Raw genomic sequence first — 25,544 nt, 5'->3', positions numbered from 1 at the left:
AGGCAAAAAATCTTATCTAGAAAGTTCTTATCTAGAAGTTTGTAAGTAGAGGCATTCTTAGGTAGAGGTACCACTGTATCTGCAAACAAACAAACGTTGCCTTATTGCTCTTACACCAACTTTTCCATTGTGTTAATACTTTCACTTACCTCCTGTCTGATGCAAAAAAATATCTGCTGGATTGTGAGGTTTCAGCCCCAGTGCTGAAAGTGGAGTTTTAGCCAGTCCTGGTGGGGAACGTACTGTTTCAGATATACAGAAAGAGAAAGAAAAAACAAGAGAAAAATCAGCAAACTAGAAAATGAATAGACTAATTAGTAACAAAGCCAAACACTGGTTTGATGTTAATTACCAAGGTATAGCAACATCTAACCATGATTTTAAGAACAAATGGGTTGTTGGAAATGCTCACTGCGGTTGTCCTTGTGAAACCACAAGAGAACTGGCGCTCATTGCAGAAATACCTTGGGCTAAAGAGCAGCTTTCCTTTTGGAGAAAACTGTACAGTACATTCCTAAGACAATTGAGATGACCATTCAACATAACAAAAGAGCAAGAGTGTTCTTGGAAGTATTGGAAGTAAAGATTTATTAATAAGACGATCTCACCAATGCTGGTTATGAACTTTTGATAAAAGTCTCTGTCAGGCACAGCTGCTTCTACTGACCTTTGACTCTTGGCAAAACTGGTAAAAGACACCCCAGGCTATTGTTTGCTTAATATTTGCCTTTAACATCATGGCTAATAGAAAAAAGAGATAAGGAAGAAAAAAAACCTAGGTGTCTATACAATCTCAGTTCAATAAGAGTTTTGGCAGGGCATAACTTATACCCATCCAAAGCAATCTGCATCCCCACGTTTTAATAGTGTAAAAATGTTTCAGTAACAACAGCACTTAGACTTATACACCACACCACATGGTGATTTACATCACCCTCTGAGTGGTTTACAATGTCAACATATTGCCCCCCAACAATCTGGGTCCTCATTTTACTGACCTCAGAAGTGTAGAAGACTGAATCACCCTTGTGTTTGCCAGGGTCGAAATCTAGGCTGCGGGCAGTTTGCACCACTAGGTTCCATGTTATTTGTATCTCTTCTCTTTGCTTGACATCTACATATTACATTAGTTCTAATACCAAGAATATAATTGCAATGGTCTCTTCCATATTTAGGCACATTAAACAACAGCCATCAACAATTTAGTCCTAGTGATATGGAATTTAGACTAAACATTGCAAAGCAGGACAGGGCTGAAGCAAACCTGATTTTCCTGGATTGCAATTACCTGCAATTTCCTATGCAGAAAATATATCCGGAGAATGTACATATCCTCATTTCCATTTCTCATATTTATAAAAATTCAGAATGCTTTCAATGGGTTTTTTTAGGTATCCTTCCTATTAGCAGCTGGTTAGGAATTTACAGAACAATGCAAAACACAATACCTATCCATTTCCAGATTATTCTTTACTTGCTTGATATGAACCATAAAAAGCAAACATATTATTGGCAATAAATGCCCATAGCCTGCCCTTCCCATTACCAGTAGGTTTGGAAAATGTCGATGAATGAATGGATGACATCATCTCATGTCACAGTTTTTGCCCAAAGGCAGATATGGCATCTGCAAAGATTATGATCATGAGACAGAGGGACCACAAACACTTCATGAAGGCATTGTATATCATAAATAGCAACATCATATACACAGCTGCAGAAGTCTATATTTATAGCATGCACATCAACAAAATATTTGCACAATTACATCAATGTGGATCCGATTTTATGTCTTCCCAGTCTAAAAGGAGAACAACATGTAGGCCATTCTTCCATATATACCCGCAGTAGATATGCAGCAAGGAGCAATGAAGGAAACAGATGCAAATGTATATGTGAGATGTGTTTAAAACAGCAAGTCTCACAAAAGTACTTTCCAGCCTTCCTTATTTCTTTCAACTGCTGGTTGTGTTTGGTGCTGGCAGTTCTAAACCATTCAGACTTTTTAATTGAAACTCTTTTTTAAAAAATTAACTGGATGGAAGCAAACCAGTGAAGAACTTTTGTCTGGATGGGGGGAGTTTAACACATTTTTTCATGACTTGAATTGCAATCATCTGACTTACGGCTTCAGATGGGCACCCAGGCAGGGGCTCACAGCAGGAGGAGAGAGGAAGGTAGGCAGGCACATTAAAGGAAAGCCAGTTACCAAGAGCTTGCATTTCATCATGGATTAGCTTGGCTAGCTAGCATTCGCTGCTAAGGGCCAATGAGCAAAGGGAAAACAAGCAAGTTCACGTCCAGGTAGCCCAGATTCTCAAACAGGGCATATATCATTGCTTTTCTGTTCTAAAACTCTGTAAATCTCAGACACTTTAGTTTGCCTGGTGAAGAAGACAAATCTTCATCAAATAGTTCACAGAAGAGCCATAAATATTCATCAAATAGTTCAAATAGAGCCATAAATATTCAAAGTTTTGGCCTGTCGTTCTAAGAATAATTTAAGATGGTGTTTCTCTTACATACTCATCTCCAATACATCCTCTAAAATTATAGCCTCTAATTTTCAATGCCTGGCTAGGAGGTATGGGAATTTGGGGAGTTTTAATCTAACACACCTAGGGAGCACATGGTTAGGAAAGGGGCATTAGTGGGTTCCTACCGGTATGGTTGACACCGTCGTACCGGGAGCAAAAATGGAGCTGCACGCCCACCTTTGTGTCTCCGGTGTTGCGCACGCATGCATCCAAGTGAGATTTTGCTTCTGCGCATGTGTGCATGTGCAGGAAGTAAAATCTTGCAAGAGGATACGCATGAGCATTTCGGCAATGAGATTTTGCTTCTGTGTATGCACAGGAAGCAAAATCTTGAGAGACAATGCACATGTGCATGAGATTTTGGCAATATTTTGCTTCTGCGCATGCACAGAAGCAAAATAAAAATGCCGAAATGTGTCTCACACGCATGTCCCCTCATGCACAGAATAGGCGTTGATTGCTTACCTGAACGCCTCTTCTCGTACGGTGAGCGGGTACAGCAGTCACATGGGTTGCTCATGTCCAATCCGGTGGAACTGAGCCTAGTGTTAAAAAAGCTTGCCGGATCCGCCCCTTCCCCAGAATTCGCGAATCCATAGACTAGGCTCAGCTGTGAAGCTCTGTAGTGTTCAACTCTCATTGTTAGAGGAAGAAAGGTTATAGGAAGGTAAGGAAGACACATACAAGGGCGGGAAGTGACTGCTGTACCCGCTCACCGTACGAGAAGAGGCGTTCAGGTAAGCAATCAACGCCTATTCTCCGTACTGAAGGAGCGGGTCCAGCAGTCACATGGGACATACCCAATAGATGGTCCCTAGGGTGGGATTAGATTGCTATCGTGTGAGATAACGGATTGGAGTACCCTTCTGCCGAAGGCAGCGTCCGCTGAAGCGTAAGAATCAATCTTGTAGTGCCTGATGAAGGAATTTGGCGAGGCCCAAGTGGCTGCTTTGCAGACCTCCTCCAACGGGGCTTGAGTCGCCCAAGCGGCCGAGGTGGCTGCACTCCTGGTGGAATGCGCTGTGATGTTCCTTGGAACTGAGAGGGAGGCCGACTCATAGGCCTTAGATATAGTCCCTCTGATCCAACGGCCTATTACTGTTGAAGACACTTTGGCACCCATGACTCTGGGGTGATAGGCTATAAAAAGTGCTTCTGACCTCCGAAAGGGTCCTGTGCGTTGGATATAGATTCTCAGCGCTCTAATGAGATCCAGGGTGTGCCATCTAATTGCCAAGGGATGGTCTCGTTGGAGGCAGAAGGAGGGTAGGACAATATCCTGAGTTCTGTGGAACATGGAACTGACCTTGGGTAAGAAGGTGGGGTCCAGTCGCAAGACTACCTTGTCCTGATGAAATTGACAAAGGTCCTGCCTGATTGAGAGGGCAGCCAGCTCCGAAATGCGTCGGGCAGAGGTAATAGCCACCAGGAATGCTACTTTAAAGGATAGGTATCTGAGGGACGCCGATTTTAGGGGTTCGTATGGTGCCTGCGTGAGGGAATGGAGAACCCGTGGCAAATCCCAGGATGGATACCTGTGGACCTTGGAAGGTCTGAGGTTGGCTATGCCCTTGAGGAATTCCTGAACTTCTGGGAAGGAACGGAGAGGCTGTCTGCAGGGGCCCCCTAGGACAGAGGAAATGGCCGCCAGATGACGCCGGAGGGTGCTGGTGGAAAGTCCTTTATGGAAACCTTGCATAAGGAAGGAAATGATTCTGTGTATGGGAATGCACAGGGGAGAGAGGCCTTCCTGTAGACACCACTGGTGAAACTTGGACCACGTGTGGTCGTAGATTCGATTGGTCGAACCCCTTCTGGCCTTTAAAATGACCTCCACTGTATCGGGGTCGTGACCACGCAGTTCTAAGTCTCTCCTGATAACAGCCAGGCGGTGAGGTGGAACCACTCCGGGTCTGGATGGAATAAGGCCCCCTGCCGCAGCATATCCCCCGAAACGGGGAGTCGCCAGGGGTCCTGGACGGACAACTGTTGGAGATCCGCGAACCAGGGCCGGCGGGGCCAATGAGGGGCGATTAAGATTACTCGGGCCCTCTCGGTGAGGACCTTGTGAATCACGTCCGGGAGAATTGGAATTGGAGGGAATGCGTAAAGTAAGCCTGGAGGCCATGGGCTCCGGAGGGCATTGATTGCTTCCGCTCCCGGGGATGGAAATCTGGAAAAGAAGCGGGGGAGTTGGGCGTTCGCATTGGTCGCGAAGAGATCCAGAATTGGTAGGCCGAATCTGAGGCTGATTTGATGGAACAGGTCTTGATGGAGGTTCCACTCTCCTGGGTCTATCGTTGCTCGAGATAGCCAATCCGCCTGGACGTTGAGGCTCCCCGAGATGTGGTCGGCTAGGAGCGACCAAAGATGTTTTTCCGCCCAAAGGCCTAACTTGAGGGCCTCCCTCATGAGGGCCTTGGATCTCGTGCCCCCCTGCCTGCAGATATGGCTTTTTGTGGCAATGTTGTCGGTGAGAATGAGAACGTGCCGGTTGGGAATGCGAGGAGAGAAATGTTTCAGAGCCAGGGAAACGGCTCTTAACTCTAGCCAATTGATTGGCTTGGAAGCCTCCTCCGGGGACCACGTGCCCTGGGCTATCATCCCCTGGGCGTGGGCGCCCCATCCCAATAGACTGGCATCTGTGGTGATGACAAATTGATCCGGGCACCTGAACGGGGATCCTTTGTCCATGGCTGGAGACTTCCACCACTTGAAGGATCTGCGAACAATTGGTGGGACGACAATGCGACGACTTGAGTTGCTGTGCCCCGATCTCTGAAAGGGTAATAGGAGCCACTGTAGTTCCCTAGCATGAAGGCGAGCCCAGGGAATGATGCCTATGCATGACACCATCTTCCCCAAAAGGGAAGACAGGGATACTATGGATACTGAAGGTTGAGATAAAATGCAAGAAATTAACTCCCCTATACTGAATTTTCTCTCGGGAGAGAGAAAAACCTGGGAGGATTCTGAATTAATAATGGATCCCAGGTGTAAGATGGATGTGGAAGGTTGGAGATGACTTTTATCAAAGTTGATGGAAAATCCATGGTCCTGAAGGACTGACATGGTGACAGAAAGGGCTGTTTTCACTTTCTCTAGGGAGTTCCCATGAATCAAAATATCATCAAGATAACATAAAATGTGAATGGGAGACGCCCGGATATAGGCCGCCAGGGACCCCAAGAGCTTTGTAAAGACCCGAGGGGCCGAGGAAAGGCCAAATGGCATCGCCCTATACTGGAAATGCCTGCCTTGAAAGGAGAAACGTAAAAATTTTCTGTGGCATTTGGCTATAGGAATGTGGAGGTAGGCCTCAGTGAGGTCTAAAGAGACCATGAAATCTCCCGTGTGGATGGCGGCCAAAATAGATGATAAGGAGTGCATCTTAAACTTCCTATATTTGATGAATAGGTTCAGCTTCTTTAAATCCAAAATAGCTCTCCAACCTCCGGAGGATTTTGGAACCATAAATAGGATGGAATAAAAACCTAGACCCTTCTGACCGGAGGGAACCGGTTGAATGGCTCTGATGGACAATAAGTGGGAAATGGCCTCCTCCATACGGTTACAATCTGAGGAGGACCTGGGAGAAGGGCAGGAAATAAAACGTTTCGGGGGGGGAGAAATAAATTCTAAAAGAAGGCCTGTTTGAACCGTGTCAATGACCCAGGGGTCCTTGGAGGTGAGACGCCAATTAGAGGCGAAATGGGCTAGGCGACCACCTATGGGAATTGAGGAAAAATTACCATCTAGGTTTCTTTGAAGCCCTGTTAGAGGACGCTCCCCTTTGGAAGCGAAAACCTCTGCCCCTGGAGTTCCTACCTTGGGAACGAAAGCGGGGGAAATACTGACCTGGAGATCTCTGATAGGAAGCCGCTTGATCTTGCTGACGCCCTGGGCGACGAAAGGACTGCGTTTTGGTAGCCTTTTTGGTGGTTGGACCCAAAACTTTCTTCTTGTCCGTGGTTTCCGTGAGGAGTGGATCCAGAAGATCACCGAAAAGAAGGTCGCGCTTTAAGGGTCCCAGAGATAACTGCCACTTCTGGCGTACTCCCGCTTGCCAAGGGCGAATCCATAGGAGTCTTCTTGCCGTTGTAGAAGCTGCAATAGACTTAGCAGAAAATCTAGTAGATTGTAAAGTGGCATCAGCCACGTACTGAGCAGCTGCAAAGACCTTGTTGAAGTCTTGTTGACCTCTCAAGTCATCGGGAGGAATATGCTGTTGAAGTTGGCGAAGCCACAGAAGCATGGCTCTGGAGAAAAAGGAAGCCGCTGCAGAACTTTTAATGGCCCAGGAATCTGCGGTGAATCCTCTTTTGAGCATTTGTTCAATCCGCTTGTCCTCTGGGCGGAGGACTTCCTCTGCTTCGCCTGGCACAGCAGCTGCCGAGTGAAGGATCTTGACAGGTTCATCCGGTTTAGGAAAGGATAGGAGCTCCTCATAGGAAGAGGAAAGTTTGTACAATTTTCTGTCCTTGGTTGAGGGATTAAGCCCAGAGGCTGGGAAATCCCACTGCTTAAGTAAGGCATCTTTAAACAATTTAGGCATAGGAATTACCTCGTTATCCTCCTGTTCCTCTGTGAAGTAAGGTAAATTCTCCTCCGGGGGATCAGTGGATGTGGAGGCCTGTTTCTCCTGGGCCGCCAATCCCGTAGAAATTCTAGCTTTGAGGAGGAGAGATTTGAACAATTGAGAAGGAAAAATAGTAATTGGAGAAGGAACCTTTATTTGGGATTCCTCATCATCTGAGAGGCCTTGAAAGGGATCCTCATCCTCCTCCATATCCTCATATTCGTCCTGAGAGGAATCTGAATCATCCTGAATAGGAGCTCTAACCGCTGGGGAAGAACCCAAGGGGCGGGAGGGACGAGGAGGTGGAGGAGGTAGGGGAAGCTCATTGATGGTAGAGAATTTAGCATCAATGGCCTTGGACAACACAGAAAAGATAGATTGGAATTCAGGAGGTAAACTAGAAATATCAGCAGGAATGGCAGAAGAATCCCTGAAGGCCTGGGAGGATCCTGGCTGGGGGGAATCTTCAATAATATCTGGTTCCTCTGGACCTATTCCCCATAGGTTAGGTTGGGGTCTGTCTAGGTTTGGCTCATCCAGAGATAACACAGGGACCCCAGAAGGAGGCAGACTAGAAGCCTCTGGGGGGTCTTGACTGCTGAGTACTTGGGCCTGTACTTTCAAACGCTTTGCTGATTTGTCATGGATTCTTTGTAGGGCTAGGTCCCTTCTCTTCTCAGCCCTGGTGACCTTGGTCGAGGGGCGGGCCCCTGAAGAAGAGGAGGTCGAGGCCTGGGGGATACTGGTAATCTCATCGCCTGTAGGCCTGGCCTCTCTGGGACCTTTTGTTGTGCCTCTCTTGGGAAAAGTAGCCATAGTCTGACAATTAACAGAAGACCAGGCTGAGCCAAATAACTGAATTATTAGGGAGAAGAATTTCAAAGCCTTCCCAAGAGGAATGGATCCTGCTCCGAGGCCTCGTAGCTGCTGAGACTTGAGGGCAATCTGGGCAAACCCAGAGTTCGTGTCCCCAAATACAGCGTGGCCAGCCTCCCTAAACTTTAATTAAAGTAACCAAGGCACTCTGGTTGGAGGCTTAGCCGGTGGAGAATTAAGCCTGAGCGTCCCAAAGCCCACTCCGGGATCCACGCGGTGGACTGAGGCCTACACGGCTGGCAGGAGGCCAACACGAGAGGCCTAACTTTAAAAAGGGCGCGAAGGCCTTCGCGCCGAAAAATCGCTCCGTAATAGATTCTTAAAGGGGAAGCGATCGACTAAGTCCAGGAGACTAGAACAAGCGTCTCACTCCGCAGGAGGTATTACTTAAGCCCTTTAACATTTTATACAATAATGAATCAATGAATCAATACTTGCACCAAGACCTCCAGGCCAAAGGATTAAAGGAATCCACAAGCGGCAGCGGGGATCGTAAACGGCAAAAACAGCCGGGGGGAAACGAAACCGCAACTTCTCCCAAGGAAAAAAGCCGAGCCACAAACGGCTGGCGCTATTAGTGCAAGTAAATAAATAAGGATAAACAATTCTTACTACTTTTGAAGGAAAAGATCGAAGGGAAGGTGTTAGAATGTTGAACGAGCTATCACAATACAACCGCAGGATATGCGAACTGAGCGAATTCTGGGGAAGGGGCGGATCCGGCAAGCTTTTTTAACACTAGGCTCAGTTCCACCGGATTGGACATGAGCAACCCATGTGACTGCTGGACCCGCTCCTTCAGTACGGAGAAGCAAAATCTCACTCGGATGCACACACACATATGCACGCTGCAGACATGGTGTTGTGCATGCACCAATATGAACAGTAGCGGCAACCCCCATCTGGAAAGGGGAGCTATCTAACTTGAATCAGAATGGTTGTTGTCCCTAAGCATATCAAGCAAGGGATTGTGTTATAAAAGTTATAGCCTTACACACGCTTATCTGAGATTATGTTTTAGTGAATTAATAAACATTAAGTAAAAGTCCATGGGATATGGGCCACAGAAAAGCAATGAATGGGTTCAGTAAAAACTAGGTTGTCCTGATCGCATTTACCATGCTCTACCAATGATAGCAGAGAAATGTCCCAGAGAATGTCTGGAGACCCTCCAGACACTTCTGCTCTAGCAATGGGCTGCAAGCCAGGCATATCACACAGTCCAGGCAATCTTACATTAATCTCTGTTAGTTTGGGGGACTGGCACAAAATCAGAATGTGTGAACTTGCAAGAATCACTCAGGGTCCTGGTCAACCTTGGAAAAGAGCCAGGTCCTTACAATGTCAGGATGCTAGGAAAGAAGATAATATAAGGGGTGGGGAAAAATTCCACACCTGGTCTTATTTTTTAACCCTCATTAAACCTGGGGAATTATCCATGTGCTGAATACTTTTATTTTTCAGAATTGTGCTTATCTTAATACTACTTAAACATTTATATGTCATGATTCGCAATGTATCAGGAGGAAGGACAGCTTTTTAAATATGTCTTATATAAAATATACACGGTTACAGTTAATGCTAACATCCAGCACTTTGAGATTTGAGAGTATTCAGGTTGTTCAGCAAGAATCCAATTATTTAAAGGGAAAAGGTTCTTCTACCCTTCTGGAATCTTTGCTCTTTCCCAGTTGCTTAGTGGCTCTTTGATGTCTGTTCATGCTTAGCCATGTTAACTCTGCCCAGATGAAATACTGGCAGAACAGTTCAAAGCTAATGAATTTAAAAAACCCACCACCAAGATACCAAAGATTAGTCACTCAGAACCATGCTTGATCAGAAGAGGAAGAAAAAGAGGGCATGCAACAAGTAAGTTCAGATCAGGTTCTCATCAACATCTTTCAGCAGTTAAATGAGATCTGCTTCTGATCTCGGCTGTTATGCCTTCACGTAAAGCAGAAACAGCTAACAGAATCCAAACCAAATGTGCACGGACTAAGAGAATGAACTTATTCAAGTAGTTGGGCTGATCTGGTTGCAAATTCAATCACTATGCTAGAGTTTGTAGAGGGGCAGGACTGCTATGAATCAGTTTGTTCATCTGGAGTTCTCTGAGTCATGGAAACCTGACTGGTGCACTAGGCATGGAGGCTAGCCTCTGCTTTTAAACAGCTCAGAAAAATATTTTAACAGTTGGCTCTTGCAAGTCAGTGTGAGATGACTCCAGCACACCACTGGATGAATGGCATGCCTTACAGTTGAGTGTCTATGGAGATTCTCAATCACTGAGGTCATGGTTGTCCCACAGGAGCTTTTTCAAAAGGCAAACTGTCAAAAACCAGTCAGAATTGAAGAAGCTTCTTGGATGAGAAGTGACATGACTTCAAGGGGGGGGGGGAAACAAAGAAAGTCCAGTAACCTATTGAAACAGCACCTTTGGGACAGTTGAGGTTAATATAACAAGTGCCTCGCATGAGTGGGGCAAGTGTCTCTATGGCACCTTTATAGAATTTCAACAGTGGAAATAACCAATTACAGGAAATTTTGCATGCAGTTTTAACTGCTGAGTGGCTACATAAGTCTTCTATTAGATTTATATCTTGAGTGGTACAACATGATTCAAATGGTGTGTTTACCTCCTGAGTTTGCAGCTGCTGACAGCTATCAATATTATGGAATCAACGTTCTTCCTAGGATTGGCTGTTGGCATTGGAGTGGAGTACTTCACATAGACGGAGAGAAGCTTCTATTTGCATTTTGTAGGATTAGGAGATGTATGGCATAATCAATGCTGAAAAGCCATTTCCATCCATGTGAGCTACACACCACTGCTGACTGATATATTCAAGATGCCATGTTTTGTTCTGCAAGTGCAATCTATAGGATGCACTGTGGAATAGAACTGTGGAATAGAACTGTGGAATTTTAAGTATATGCTTTATTTCTTAGTTATAGTATTTGTCTTGGTAACTTCATGCCTTCCCATCTAACGCTGCTATTTTATGGTAAATGTCATTCTGCATATTCAATATTGTATGAACTGGCAAAGTAGGGCTAAATCCTGTGTACTCAGAAGGGATCTTTTAATTCTCTCCATTTAGCTTGAAGGGCTGCCACAGGCAAGAGGGTATTGATTTATTCTCCATAGCATCAGAGGGTAGGACAAGAAAAAATGGGGGGAAACCTGTCAGCTGGAAATAAGGAAGATTTTCTGACATTAAAAATTACTAATCAATGGAACAACTTGCCTCCTAGAGTTGTGGGTGTTTTATTGCTAGAGGTTTCCAAGAAAAGATTGGGCAACCATTTATTCAAGATGATATGAAGATTCATGCCTTAGGCATTAGGAAACCCCCAAGGTACCCTCTAGCTCTATGACTGTGATACAAAAAGCCAATGCATTCGTTTTGTTGCTGTCTGTCAGTATGCATTCCCTAGCGGACCAGTGTTCCCTCCAATTTTGGGGGGGGGTGGGCTGAAAAGTATAGTGTCTGAGCGGCAGTCCCTTTGGGACTGGGCGGCACAGAAATATTAAATAAACAAACAAATAAATAAATAAACAAACAAACAAATAAAAAACCCACCCTGTTTTGCCTCAGAGAATTTCAAAATAAAATACTGTACTGTGTGTCTATAACAGTGAGCTCATAATAGGGCAACTCTATCAATATCAAAATGCCACTTAAATAGTTGAGCTAGTTTCAAACTAGATTTTGATTTTCTTTCTCTCTTCCTTACTCCCATTCTTTTTCTTTCTCTTTTCCTTCCTCTCTTTTTTCTATCTGTTTCTCTCTCTTCCTCTCTTCCTCTCTCTCTCCTTCCCTCTCACTCTTTCCCTCTCGGCTTCTGGGCAGGTTTGGAAAACTCTGAGTTGATGATGATTTTTAAGTGAGCGATTGCTCACTGCTCAGCTTAGAGGGAACTATGTAGCGGACATGTATATTACTGAGACATCTACAATATTTCAAGTGTACATTTAGAGGGGCGGCATACAAATCTAATAATAAATAATATGGATAAATTTTCATTTTCTCCCACCTGCAGAGTTCAGCTGACCTGCGCTCCCCCAAACTCCATATTCCCAACATCATAAGAGGCTCAAAGGAAGAATTACAACTATTATCTAAAATAGGCTCTCCTTGCCAAAAATCATGGATTTTTCCCTCTGGGGCATTTCACAGCTTCACTCAGGGGTTAGGTTTCATTAAGAACGGATCCCCCTTATTCTTCCATAAATGCTATTGGGATATTATTTTTCTGTCTAGAAAGACTGTTAATGACAGTCAAAGTAATATATGCAACAATTTGATTTTTCTGGAAGCATGTGATTTTCTAGAATCCATACACTAAAAGGAATATCTATATGTTAAATGTTTGTGTGTTTGTTTGTCATTTTTATGAAAATTAATAAAGTATTTTTTTTAAAAGGAATATCTGTCAAATATCAGAGCAAATGAATTTCCGTAGCCACTGAGAATTTTAAGTGTCAATGAGGGATATATAATTATTCTTTTAGTTTATGATTGTGCCATATTAGCATGATTATGCTAATAATAAGGGCCAGAGCAAAGTGACTACTTCCCCCTGTAGAATTTGTGGACTAGGTTTCACTTCGGAAGAATATTTTCCTAATAAGCCAACAAGTGTATTTTTAAAGAGGTTAATAATTTATGTTTTTGTTAGAAATATCCTAGAGAAATTTGTACATTTTATGGATTGATGATGAATGTCAGCCTTGCATGCCTTTATCATCATCCTGATTCTGATAATTACAAATTTGCCACAATTAGCGGGAGCACATTTTTGACCCACATTACTAAATTAACTATCAAAAATAGATTCATTTAAATTATTACATTATGTGCCTTTTGCTTAAAAGAATGATTTGTCTAAAATAATTGCTTCCATTACTACTACAAGCTGACCTGCTTATTAATTATATGCAGAATTAACTAAAACACACCATATATTGTATTTTAACCTTATCTCAAGCAAGAAGGGTTAAAGATGCAGCCTCGTGTATCCCAGCGGTCGGTTAGGTCCCACAGAATTGGCCTTCTCCAGATCCTGTTAGCCAGACAATGCCGCCTGGTGGGGCCTAGGGGAAGAGCCTTCTATGTGGCAGCCCCGACCCTCTGGAATCAATTCCCCCCAGAGATTCGCACTGCCCACACACTCCCAGCCTTTCGTAAAACCTTTAAAAAGCACCACTGCCAACAGGCTTGGGGTGATTGAATTTTTAATATCTACCCCGGCCTCTGATTGAATTGACAATGTATGCTAGTATGAAATGTGGATGATTGGTTCTTTAAATGAATTAGGTTTTTAGAATATGACTCTTGTTAGATGATTATGTGATTCTAGATTTGATGTTTTTTAGTATTTTAAATGTTAGATTTCTCACATATTTTGTACTTGTCTTGTTGTAAGCTGCCCTGAGTCTCAGGAGAAGGGCGGCATAGAAATCTAATTAATTAATTAATTAATTAGATTTCTATGCCACCCTTAATTGATTGATTGATTGATTGATTGATTGATTGATTAATTAGAGCAAATACCCAGCAGGTAAGCCACTTACATAGCAGTAAGTAGTGTAGTACTACCCTATTTTAATTGTATATTTAGTGTTCATGATCATTTACCAAAAATACAACAGAACAGTACAGAATTCTTTATTGGCCAAGTGTGACTGGACACACAAGAAATATGCACCAAGACAAATTCCTTGTGTGTCCAATCACACTTGGCCAATAAAGAACTCTATTCTATTCTATTCTATTCTATTCTATTCTGTTCTAGATTCTGTTCTATTCTATTCGGGACAAATATATCTTGCTTTTTTGTGTACACTGAGAACATCTGCACCAAAGAGAAACTCCTTGTGTTTCCAATCACATTTGGCCAATAAATAGTTCTATTCTATTCTATTCTATTTCTGGTAAATGTTCATGTATCCTGATTTACTATGGGCAATACCAAGCAGAGGTTAGATCAGAAAGAAATAGCATCCTCTGGGACCAGCTGGCTATATTTATACTTGCAGTACTATGCAAAACTATGCTGTTGTGATTATTATGATGGACGGATGCATACTTCAGGTGATTTCATGAGAAGGGTGCACCAAGCAGAGATGAAAGAGGGTGAGGAAATGGCTGAGATGGGCCAGTGGATAGAAGGGAGAAAATGAGAGTGGGATTTAAATGGTGGTGGGTGTCAGGAAGCTGAGAACGGTTTGCCTCTGAGTATGGCTTTACCAAAAAACAAATGCCAACCTCCCTCTCCCAGCCCTTTGTCTAAGCCCCAGAACTTACACAGGTTGCTGTAAGGGGTTTGTGGTGAGACAGGGAAAGCAGGGGTTTGGGGAGAAGTCTCACCCCCACTGGAAGGTGGACTGTTTGGAGAAGTCCCCTGGATCTCCTCCAAGGCTTCTTTGTAGCTATGAAGATGGGGCTGTGAAAGAGAGAATGGAAAATATAATTAGTTTCTAGAAGTGGATACAGGTAGACATCGACTTACTACAAGTTCATTTATTCAAAGTTCAAAGTTACAGCAGCACTGAAAAAAATGACTTATTACCCTTTTCCACACATACATGACCTTTGTGGCAGCCCCGTGATCACGTGTGATCAAAATACAGATCCTTATTCTTATAGAATTAGAGTTGTTAAAAGTTTGATAGACAAAAAAAAGATACCTAGAACTGCACAAGATAAATAAGGATGTTGTTTGTTGATGATATAGAAGCAATTGAGAGAAACAGGATGTATCTCTCTTTTTAACATGTAGAAGTCTCAATATGAAATGTAACAAGATGTTATAGTTATAAATGTATGCATATGTATGTTTGTTAAAATTCTTAATAAATATTTTAAAATAATAATAATAATAAAAATTAAATGCTTGGCAACTGGCTCATACCTAAGACCACTGCTATGTCTCCAAAGGTCATGCGATTCCCCTTTTGCAAACTTTTGACAAGCAAAGTCAATGGGGAAGACAGATGCACTTAGCAGCTAGGCTGCGGCGATTCTCTTAACAACCGTGGCAAGAAACGTCGTAAAATGGGGCAAAACTCCACTCAATAACAGAAATTTTAGGTTCAGTTGTGGTCATAAGTCAAAGACTACCAGTAGTCCTTAGGGAGTTGGGCAGCATAAAAATCGAATAGATGGATAGGTGAGTGGGTGGGTGGGTGGGTAGATGATAGACAGACAGACAGACAGACAGACAGACAGACAGACAGATAAATCTCCCTTCCTTTACATTTATTCCAACTCTTAGCAAATTAGACAGCAGGGATTTCTTTTTTTCTCCAGATGCTTTCCTCTCTCCTTTGCTCCGGTTCTTTCTTCTTTCATAGTTTTCACTCTCTTTTTTCCCCATCAAAGATCTTTCACTTACTATAGTTTATTCAGCTGCTAGGGAGTTAAATAAAATGTAGTAACTGCTAAGATGTAGGGGGAGGGAGGAAGCAAAGGAGGCAGGTGGCAGCCGGTATTACACAATCTATTTTGCTGGGAGGAGGAATGAGCATGCAAATTTTACTGCCCCAAGGCAGTTCAATTTAATCCCAGAGCTGAAGGAAAAGCCATCCATAGGCTTGGCCAAATCGATTTTATGCAAGCTTTCCATTTCACAGATTTCAAAGCAAATGTGTGAAAATTTGTCATCTGAATTTCTTCTAAAGCACTTGTGTGTGTGTGTGATATTTTTCTGCCTTTCCCCCGCTCTAATAGCAATAGCACTTAGACTTAGATACCACCTCACAGTACTTTACAGCTCTCTCTAAGCAGTTTACAGAATCAGCATATTGCCCCCAACAATGTAGGTCCTCATTTTACCCACCTCGGAAGGATGGAAGGCTGAGTCAACCTTGATCCTGGTGAGGATCAAACTCCTGGCAGAGGGAATGCAGAGTTAGCCTGCAAAACTGGATTCTAACCACTGCACCACCATGACTCATATAGTTGCACATCTAAAATGCAACTCCTACTTGCTGCTTGAGTGACACACTGCTTCATAATATTCTGTGAAAGTGAGGATTTCAGTGGACTAGGCATTTGTGTAGGTTAGTATCCAAATGCAAAATCAAATACCCTTGATTACTATCTCCATCCAGCTAATGTTTGAGCAGGGCCTCCTATGCCTATCTCATTTGTTTATTCTACCTTGCTGCCAAATGAAATTTCCCTTTCATACCTTGGTATTCTCTGTCTTCCACCAAGTATCTCTACCACCATGCAAGGAGTTAAAAAGAAAAACTTTTTTAAAAAACCCACAACAACATACCTCCTTAGGTCTTCCTCCAGGATTGGCAGCGATGGTGCTGGCCACCTCTGGTGAGACACAGCGAATTGGTGATCGGACAGTTGGGCTTCGTGGTGAACTGGGCTCCTGGGAACTGTTCTCGTATTGACCCTCACTAGTGGTACGTCTCCGGACAAGGGCTTCCCCTTCATCTGGTGACTTCTCCGGGGACAGCTGCACTCCTGAAAATTCAATGGTGCAAGGAAGGAAGATGCTAAGTATGGAATGAGTTCTAATACATACAGAAGATCTTGGAAAGTTGGCATTCAGCTCCTTAGGCTGCGTCTTAGCATGGGAAAGAAAGAAGCAGTGAGAGCTCACAGTGTATTAGTAAATTGACAAAATGTAACATCTTTAACCGCAGATTATTATTGTGACAATTTAGAATGTCACTGATGTAATTCATAGAGTCTTGGAAAATCTTTTTTAGATCAGGGGTACATAAACTCTTTTACATTAAAGACATGTGGCTTCTGGATGGCATTCCAGGAAATACCCACCCCAAAGTAAGTGAGCTTATCTTTATTCAGAATTATTATCACCCAATAAACACTCCTGGAAAAAAATAAAAGCTGTTCATTAAGAACTGGAAAAGATCAGGAAAAACCTAGGATACTCTCCTTGCGATCTAAATAGAATTAAAAGGACAGCTCCTTCTCACAGTTGTTTGCTAGAGAAAAGGAAAAGTTTTTTAAGAAGTTGGGAGGCCTCCAACCCATCTGACTATTTTTTACAGCAAGACCCCCAGGGTGCCACAAAACCTAAGGAACAGGCTAGCACTTGCTTAATCAAGTCAACCGACCCATCTCTTTTAAGATTGAGCCCAAGGAAATTCTTTACTGCTAATATACTATACATCTGGTTCTTCCAAAAGTTCAACAATACGTTCTGTTTCTCCCAACAACAAAAGGAATGTCTGATGCACAGCAACGAGGTTCTAAAAACCATCCAAATATGTCCCACTGCTGTACAATAAACAAGGCAGGGAAGGAAGGAACTCATTCAAAGAAGAACTAAAGGTTCAGTTATGAAACCAAATTATGTTTGTTGCAGTAACTGGAACTTTAGACAATTGATTTTTTTTTTTACAAAGAGAAATTCTTCTCCTCGCCTCTCTTAAATTCGCAGTGATACAGTTTGCAGAAACTACATTGAAACCTGTTCAGCCCCCAGCTAAAAAAACCCCCAACAAGCTGAGTACCTGGATCTCATTCCAGGTTACCCATTTCTTCCTGTTTACAAAAACCATAGCCGATGCCCTCTTGATGCAACCTGTTTCTTTCATGTGTTTAGATTTGTGTTTGTTTTGCTCTGAACAGGGCAGCCAGGAAGGTAAAGCAGTGGGTGAGATCCTTAAAATGTTTATCAAACAGATTCATGGGAGTTTTGATCTACATTTGAGCTCTTGAAAAGGTCCGTATCTTTCCCTAACTCATACCAGCCCTACCACCTTCTCAAGATGGATGAAGCAGTGGGGAAAAGTAGATTTTGGGGAACCCCATTATATAATTAAGCCAGGCATGGGTCCCGATTTTCTTTGCTGCTGGTTTCGCTCAGGGATGCGTGCGTATGCACAGAACTTCTGCATGCGCAGAAGCTAAAAACAAGATGATGGTGCCTACAGAACCAGCTCGGGGATGTGGCAAGGCTGGGTCGTTGCCAGTTCTAGCAATCCAGGCCGCCAAGTTACTACCTATTCTATAGAATTGGTCTGAACCAGGGGGAACCCATCCCTGAATTAAGCAGATAGTCAAACTGTATCAGCCAGAACAAAAGGAGGGGGAATCTATCCATTTAGAGACAAAGTGAACTCCAACAGCACCACATGTAACAGTCATTAAGAAAGGCAGAGGCAGAGTTATTTCTTAAAAAGAAGACAGATCATTTTCTACATTTGCCAGGTTTCAAATCTTTTAAACATCCCCCAAAGGCATTTTCCTTTAAAGCCTTACCTTCAATGGCCAAGTTTAAACATAGACACATTTCAGTGAACTAATAAATTCAAAACACACACTGTTTTTCCTCCTTTTCCGAAGCTTTGTGGCTGGAGCAGCACATAATCAAAATATCATTATGCAGCTCAGGGTTGGGTTCTACTTACCTTCCCCACCAGTTTGCACCGCAACAGAAGTGCAAGTTTTGGGCGTGCACTCTCACTTCACTTGTGCATGCATGTCACTTCCCCGAAATGACCCTCTACACATGGGCAGAGGGGTTTTTATGCAATCCGCAGTGATCGGAGGACCCATTCAGGAGCGTGCACCGCCAGTCATTGCTGTGAGTTCGGTGAACAGTGCCAAATTTCTGCTACTGGTTCTAAAGAACCGGTCCGATCAACCCACCACTGATGCAGCTTCAAAAGGTCTAGTAAAGACTGGATTTAAATCTGCTTCCACCTATCTCTGAACTGTGTCTTCCACCTTTAGGAATAATGTCCTTTTTGGTTACAATACATATACACTGCTCAAAAAATAAACAAATAAATAAAGGACACACTTAAACAACACAATATAACTCCAAGTAAATCAAACTTGTGTGAAATCAAACTGTCCTCTTAGGAAGCAACACTGATTGACAATCAATTTCACATGCTGTTGTGCACATTCAACTTTGTACAGAACAATGTATTCAATGAGAATATTTCATTCATTCAGATCTAGGATGTGTTATTTGAGTGTTCCCTTTATTTATTTATTTTTGAGCAGTATATAAACCATATAAGAGTTGCATTCAGGTAGTCCTGAACTTACAACAGTTCATTTAGTGACAGACGTCACAATGGCACTAAAAAAAGTGACTTCTTGTGTTCTGTCTGGGTCCCCCCAGACGCCAACACCAACCAAAAAGAGTATCCAGACACACTGGTAAAAAGCAAAGGCAGTTTATATACTGGAAAGCAAACACAGGTAACAAAAACTGTTCTTACAGACAGGAACATGATGAAGCTTCACAGAGGTTTCACGAAGGCCAGGCAATAAAACAGGATTCTTGCTGGCAAAAACAACACTGGAGATAATAAAACCCACGCCTCCCCCAAGTCTTTCAGCCTTCTAGGCCAAAAGCCAAGATCAGAGACGCCAAGAATCGAAGCAAGGTCACAGGACTCCCAGTTGATAACTCTCCACAAGACTGTAAGGGCGGGCCTGCCTTTTTAACCCTGCGTAGGAGAACCACACCCAAACCCAGCTGTTGCCAATTCAGGGATGGAAACATCTTTCTAATTGGCCCCTTCTTTGAGCTGCACGTCTCTGCCTCATATCTATGATAGTCTGTGCGTCTTCATCCAATGAATCCAGGCTACTAGCTGGGGAGAGCCCCCCCCCCGGGGGTCTCAGGCTGCTCTCCCTCCTCCTCTTCCTGACGTTCCTCTCCCCCGTCTGCCTGGTCCTCCCCCTCCTGGTCACTGTCCTCCTCCTCTGGGCATGGATCCGGCAGAGCTCCAGCCGGTCCCTGAGGAGCCTCAGGCTGAATCACAACATCTTGTGACCGTTTTTCACATTTAGCAGCAGCATCTCCATAGTCATGTGATCAAAATTCAGATGCTTGTCAACTGACTCTGACTTTGGTTGCAAATACCTGAAGGTCAACTTATGGTTAATCCTAAACCAAAACAGCACCAAGTCATTGCAAGAAACTAGTGGTAGGGTCCCCAGATTCTTTGAGGGAAGCCCCTAAGCATGTTCTTGAGGAAGAGAGGCAAGATTAAGCTTTCAAATAGAGAAGTTAGGCAGGTAGGTGTATGTATGTGTGTGTATTGGAAGCAGCAAGGCCTGAGCAAGAGATAATGCCCATTATAACCAGAGCAAAGAATCCAAATGAAGATGCTCATGTGTGAAGGAAAACCCTGAGATGATGCCAATGTCCCACCTCAAGAAAAGGGTCATTGCTGGGCTGGGTGGTCTTGCTGCTGCAGGCCTATTTCAAATTATCCTTGCACCAGAGTCCAATCCTCTCGTCTTGCTCCAACTTCATTTCCCCCCTTGCCCTTCTGTGCTTTGTTTCCCCTTTCCTTTAAAGTGTGTAGGCAGTGCAAAGAGGGAGGGGGGAGGATAAGGACGAAGAGAGCCAGTGTTTCAAAGCCAAGAATGACAATGCCTTGGCTTATAGCAACCAAGCTTGCTGGGAATGATTGAAGACCAGCTGAAAAAGATGGGCCCATTTAGTGAATTGTAGTTTGTTTGTTTGTTTGTTTGTTTGTTTGTTTGTTTGTTTGTTTGTTTGTTTATTTATTAATTATTTGGATTTGTATGCCGCCCCTCTCCGAAGACTCGGGGCGGCTCACAGCAAGTAGTACAAATCATAAATAATCCAATCAGTTAAAATATTAAAGCTTTAAAAAAACCCCATATACTAACAGACACACACACAAGCATACCATATATAAATTAAACATGCCTAGGGGGAGATGATTCAATTCCCCCATGCCTGACGGCAAAGGTGGGTTTTGAGGAGCTTACGGAAGGCAGGAAGAGTAGGGGCAGTTCTAATCTCCGGGGAGAGTTGGTTCCAGAGGGCCGGTGCCGCCACAGAGAAGGCTCTTCCCCTGGGGCCCGCCAACCGACATTGTTTAGTTGACGGGACCCGGAGAAGGCCCACTCTGTGGGACCTAATCGGTCGCTGGGATTCGTGAGGCAGGAGACGGTCTCGGAGATATTCTGGCCCAATGCCATGAAGGGCTTTAAAGGTCATAACCAACACTTTGAATTGTGACCGGAAATTGATCGGCAGCCAATGCAGACTGCGGAGTGATGGTGAAACATGGGCATACCTAGGTAAGCCCATGACTGCTCTCGCAGCTGCGTTCTGCACGATCTGAAGTTTCCAAACACTTTTCAAAGGTAGCCCCATGTAGAGAGCATTACAGTAGTCGAACCTCGAGGTGATGAGGGCATGAGTGACTGTGAGCAATGAGTCCCAGTCCAGATAGGGCCGCAACTGGTGCACCAGGCGAACCTGGGCAAACGCCCCCCTCCCCACAGCTGAGAGATGGTTTTCTAATGTGAGCTGTGGATCGAGGAGGACGCCCAAGTTGCGAACCCTCTCTGAGGGGGTCAATAATTCCCCCCCCAGGGTAATGGATGGACAGATGGGATTGTCCTTGGGAGGCAAAACCCACAGCCACTCCGTCTTATCCGGGTTGAGTTTGAGTCTGTTGACACCCATCCAGGTCCCAACAGCCTCCAGGCACCGGCACATCACTTCCACCGCTTCGTTGACTGGGCATGGGGTGGAGATGTAAAGCTGGGTATCATCAGCATATTGATGATACCTCACCCCATGTCCTTGGATGATCTCACCCAGCGGTTTCATGTAGATGTTAAATAGCAGGGGGGAGAGGACCGACCCCTGAGGCACCCCACAAGGGAGAGACCTCGGAGCCGACCTCTGACCCCCCACTAACACCGACTGCAACTGGCCAGAGAGGTAGGAGGAGAACCACTGGAGAACAGTGCCTCCCACTCCCAACCCCCCCAGCCGGTGCAGAAGGATACCATGGCCGATGGTATCGAAAGCCGCTGAGAGGTCGAGGAGCACCAGGACAGAGGATAAACCCCTGTCCCGGGCCCGCCAGAGATCATCCATCAACGCGACCAAAGCAGTTTCCGTGCTGTAACCGGGCCTGAAACCCGACTGCTGGGGACCTAGATAATCGGCTTCTTCCAAGGACCACTGGAGCGCCACCACCTTCTCAACAACCTTCCCCATAAAGGGAAGGTTGGAGACTGGACGATAGTTATTAAGTACGGCTGGGTCCAGGGAAGGCTTCTTGAGGAGGGGGCGCACGAGCGCTTCTTTATAGAGTGTTGGAAAAACTCCCCTCCCCAAGGAAGCGTTCGTAATCTCCTGGGCCCAGCTCCGTGTCACCTCCCTGCTGGCCGAAACCAACCAGGAGGGACACGGATCGAGTAAACAGGTGGCGGAACTCACAGCTCCAATGGCCTTGTCCACTTCATCAGGTGTCACCAGATCAAACTCTTCCCAGACAGGTGGACAAGTACGTGCCCCAGTCACCTCGACTGACTCTGTTTTACAATTGGAGTCGAGGTCGGCCCGGATCTGAGCGACTTTATCAGTGAAAAACGTGTTAAAGTCCTCGGCACTACTCTGCAAGGGCTCCCCAACTCCCCCCTGGTTAAGAAGGGAGCGGGTCACCCTAAACAGAGCGGCCGGGCGGGATTCCGCTGATCCAATCAAGGCGGCATGGTACGCGCATCTTGCCGCCTTGAGCACCACTTTGTAGGTCTTAATAAAAGCTCTTACAAGTGTTCGATCAGATTCAGACCTACTCTTCCTCCATCGCTTCTCTAGACATCTCTTTTGGCGTTTCAACTCCCGGAGCTCCTCGTTGAACCATGGGGCTCTACGGGGTCTAGCGCCACGGAGAGGTCGCAAAGGCGCAATCTGGTCAAGAGCCTCCGCAGCAGCCCTGTTCCAGGCCTCTGCAAGAGACTCCGCCGAACTGTGGATGAGTGTCTCTGGAATAACCCCAAGCGCCGTCTGAAAGCCCTCTGGGTCCATCAGGCGTCTGGGGCGGAACATCTTCATTGGTTCCACCTCCCTGCGGGGAAGGATTGGAGCCAGGAAGTCAAGCCATAGTAGAAAATGGTCTGACCATGACAAAGGCAATGCGTCTAAGCCCCTTAGTCTCAGACCATTTCTCAATTGCTCAGAAAGGAATACCATGTCAGGTGTGTGCCCTCCCTCGTGAGTCGGACCCTGTACTACTTGAGTCAGGTCCATGGCTGTCATGGTGGCCATGAACTCCTGTGCCAACCCAGAGGTTTCACTGAGTGACGGCAGGTTGAAGTCCCCCAGGACAATGAGTCCGGGGAACTCCACCGCCAACCCGGCTACCTCCTCGAGTAGCACAGGCAGGGCTTTTGACACGCAGCTGGGAGGCAGGTACGTGAGAAATAAGCCCACCTGAACCCCTAAGTCCAACTTCAACAAGAGAGACTCGCAACCCGCAATTTCCGGAGCAATGAGTCCACGCAGGCAAAGGCTCTCCCTGGCTATAATAGCCACTCCTCCCCCCCCTTCCCTGGGGTCGAGGTTGATGCCATATCTGAAACCTGGCTGGGCAGATTTCAGAGAGAGGAACACCTCCCTCTGGGCCCAGCCAGGTTTCAGTAATACATGCCAGGTCGGCCTCCTCATCCAGGATCAGATCCCGGATGAGGAGAGCTTTATTTACCACCGACCTGGCATTAAGCAGCAGCAACCTGAGCCCAGGGCCAGAGTTACACTCATCACCAGTGCCCAAGATTGGGCTCACAGAGCCAGAACAAGGGACCGTTATTAAGCAACGATCCCTCGTTCCCCTGGAACGGCTAACTCTGTGGCCCCCGCCATATCTGCCTCTCCCCAGCAACACAGGGATATTCCGACCCTCTGCCACCCCAGAGATCGGTGCCCCTTCCTCTCCTGTCTCCCGAGCGTCAGGTGGGCCAAATCTATCATTCACACTACTATCAATCAACTCATCCATACCATAACCCCACCCACCCCCACCAACCCAATCATACCAATCATTCCATTCATACCCACAAGTATATTTACCCCAGTCATCCATTACTTAGAACCCCAATTATATTAAAAAGCAATTAAATTAGTAGCAGTATAAAAATATCAATTAATAGCGATATTAATATTAAAAACACCAACACCGTTTTGGCATTCTGTCCTTTCTACATTATGTTTGCTAGCAAAATTACAAGCTCAGAGTTGCATGTCCTTAGGGTAAGGCTATAAAGTACTGTAACCTTTAACTAAGCTGTCCCAGTGGTGGAGAAACAATGGGGGCCTCCAGCAAGCCGAACAAAGCACACTCTAAGAAAACCCGTCCATCATCATTAAACTTAAAGGGGAGTTGGTCAGCATATAAATGATAGACAGATAGACAGGCATAGATGAGAGAGAGAGAGAGAGAGAGAGGATAGTGGTAGAGATAGATAAGATATAGACAGACAGACAGATAGATGAATTGATGGATGGCTAGATAAGATAGACAGACAGACAGATAGATGATAGAGAGACAGACAGATGATGAGTCGGGGTGGTGCAGCAGGTGGAGTGCTGTACTGCAAGCCACTGAAGCTGACTGTAGATCAGAAGGTCAGCGGTTCAGATCTCATCACCAGCTCAAGGTTGACTCAGCCTTCCATCCTTCCGAGGTGGGTAAAATGAGGACCCGGATTGTGGGGGCAATAGGCTGGCTCTGTTAAAAAGTGCTATTGCTAACATGTTGTAAGCCACCCTGAGTCTAAGGAGAAGGGCGGCATAAAAATCAATCAATCAATCAATCAATCAATCAATCAATCAATCAATCAAATAAATAAATAAATAAATAAATAAATAAATAAATAAATAAATAAATAAATAAATAATAGATGGATGGTGGAGGGATGGACAGACGGATATGTGAAGGTCTTGGCATATTTGGGTTTTGAAATATATGTGTGTGTGTGTGTGTGTGTGTGTGTGTGTGTGTGTGGTGGAGGGAGGGAGGGAGGGAGGGAGGGAGGTCTTGGAAGCAACTTCAAGCTGTACCACAAAGACTCCAGGAGAAACCTACTTATTATGGCCAATCAAATATGATGGAGTACTTATTAATTGAAATGCTCTCTGTGTTTATCATTTTGTAAAACAATAAATGCAACACATGAAATAGCAGTGGCAGCATAGATTGCTAAACTTTTCTGTTTCTTCCTCTCTCCCTGAAAGTGACTTTGCATAGCTCTGATTCCAGAGATAGAATACAGTGAGAAATGGCAAAAGCAAAAAAAAAAAAGTTTCCATGTAAGTGTATCCAAGTGTGATAAAACCATACACATATTTTATGTTATTCTCATTTAAGTAGAAAGGAAAGTCCAACCTAATGATGTAAAGGGTTTTCCAAAGTCAACAAAGCAGCTTCAATAGATGAGACCACAGGTCCATTTAATCTAGTGAATTACTTCCAACAATAACCAGACAGATACTCCAGAGAAACTAGCATGGCTAGACATGAAAATAACTAATTGATATTCAAAAGGGCAACAGGGAAATTTCTATTTTGCAGTCCTAGCTAATAACTAGCACTGCATAATAGGACTGAATCATCCTATTTCATATATTTTTTTGATTCTGCACAGATCTTAAAAATATTTTGAAGTACATTTTGTTTAAAAACTTCTTCTGCCATCCATTCCAGCAAAGATGCCAAGACCACCTCCTTCATTCTCAAAAATAAGCTGCATATTTTT

The 25,544-nt window shown here is 44.5% G+C and overlaps 1 protein-coding gene across 1 annotated transcript in view; it reads right to left on the bottom strand.

The window, feature by feature from the left end:
- Positions 1-25,544, bottom strand: part of TNS1 (tensin 1) — a 543,368-nt gene that overhangs the window by 49,821 nt on the left and 468,003 nt on the right. The window contains 3 exon segments of the mRNA XM_070729764.1: positions 150-242; positions 14,367-14,442; positions 16,282-16,481. Of these exon segments, the coding sequence (XP_070585865.1) occupies positions 150-242; positions 14,367-14,442; positions 16,282-16,481 (369 nt within the window).

The sequence above is a fragment of the Erythrolamprus reginae genome, chromosome 1, assembly GCF_031021105.1.
Source record: "Erythrolamprus reginae isolate rEryReg1 chromosome 1, rEryReg1.hap1, whole genome shotgun sequence".
Taxonomy (NCBI): Eukaryota; Metazoa; Chordata; class Lepidosauria; order Squamata; family Dipsadidae; genus Erythrolamprus; species Erythrolamprus reginae.
The sequence above is the reverse complement of the archived record's forward strand: the minus strand, read 5'-3'. Positions and strand labels throughout refer to the sequence as shown.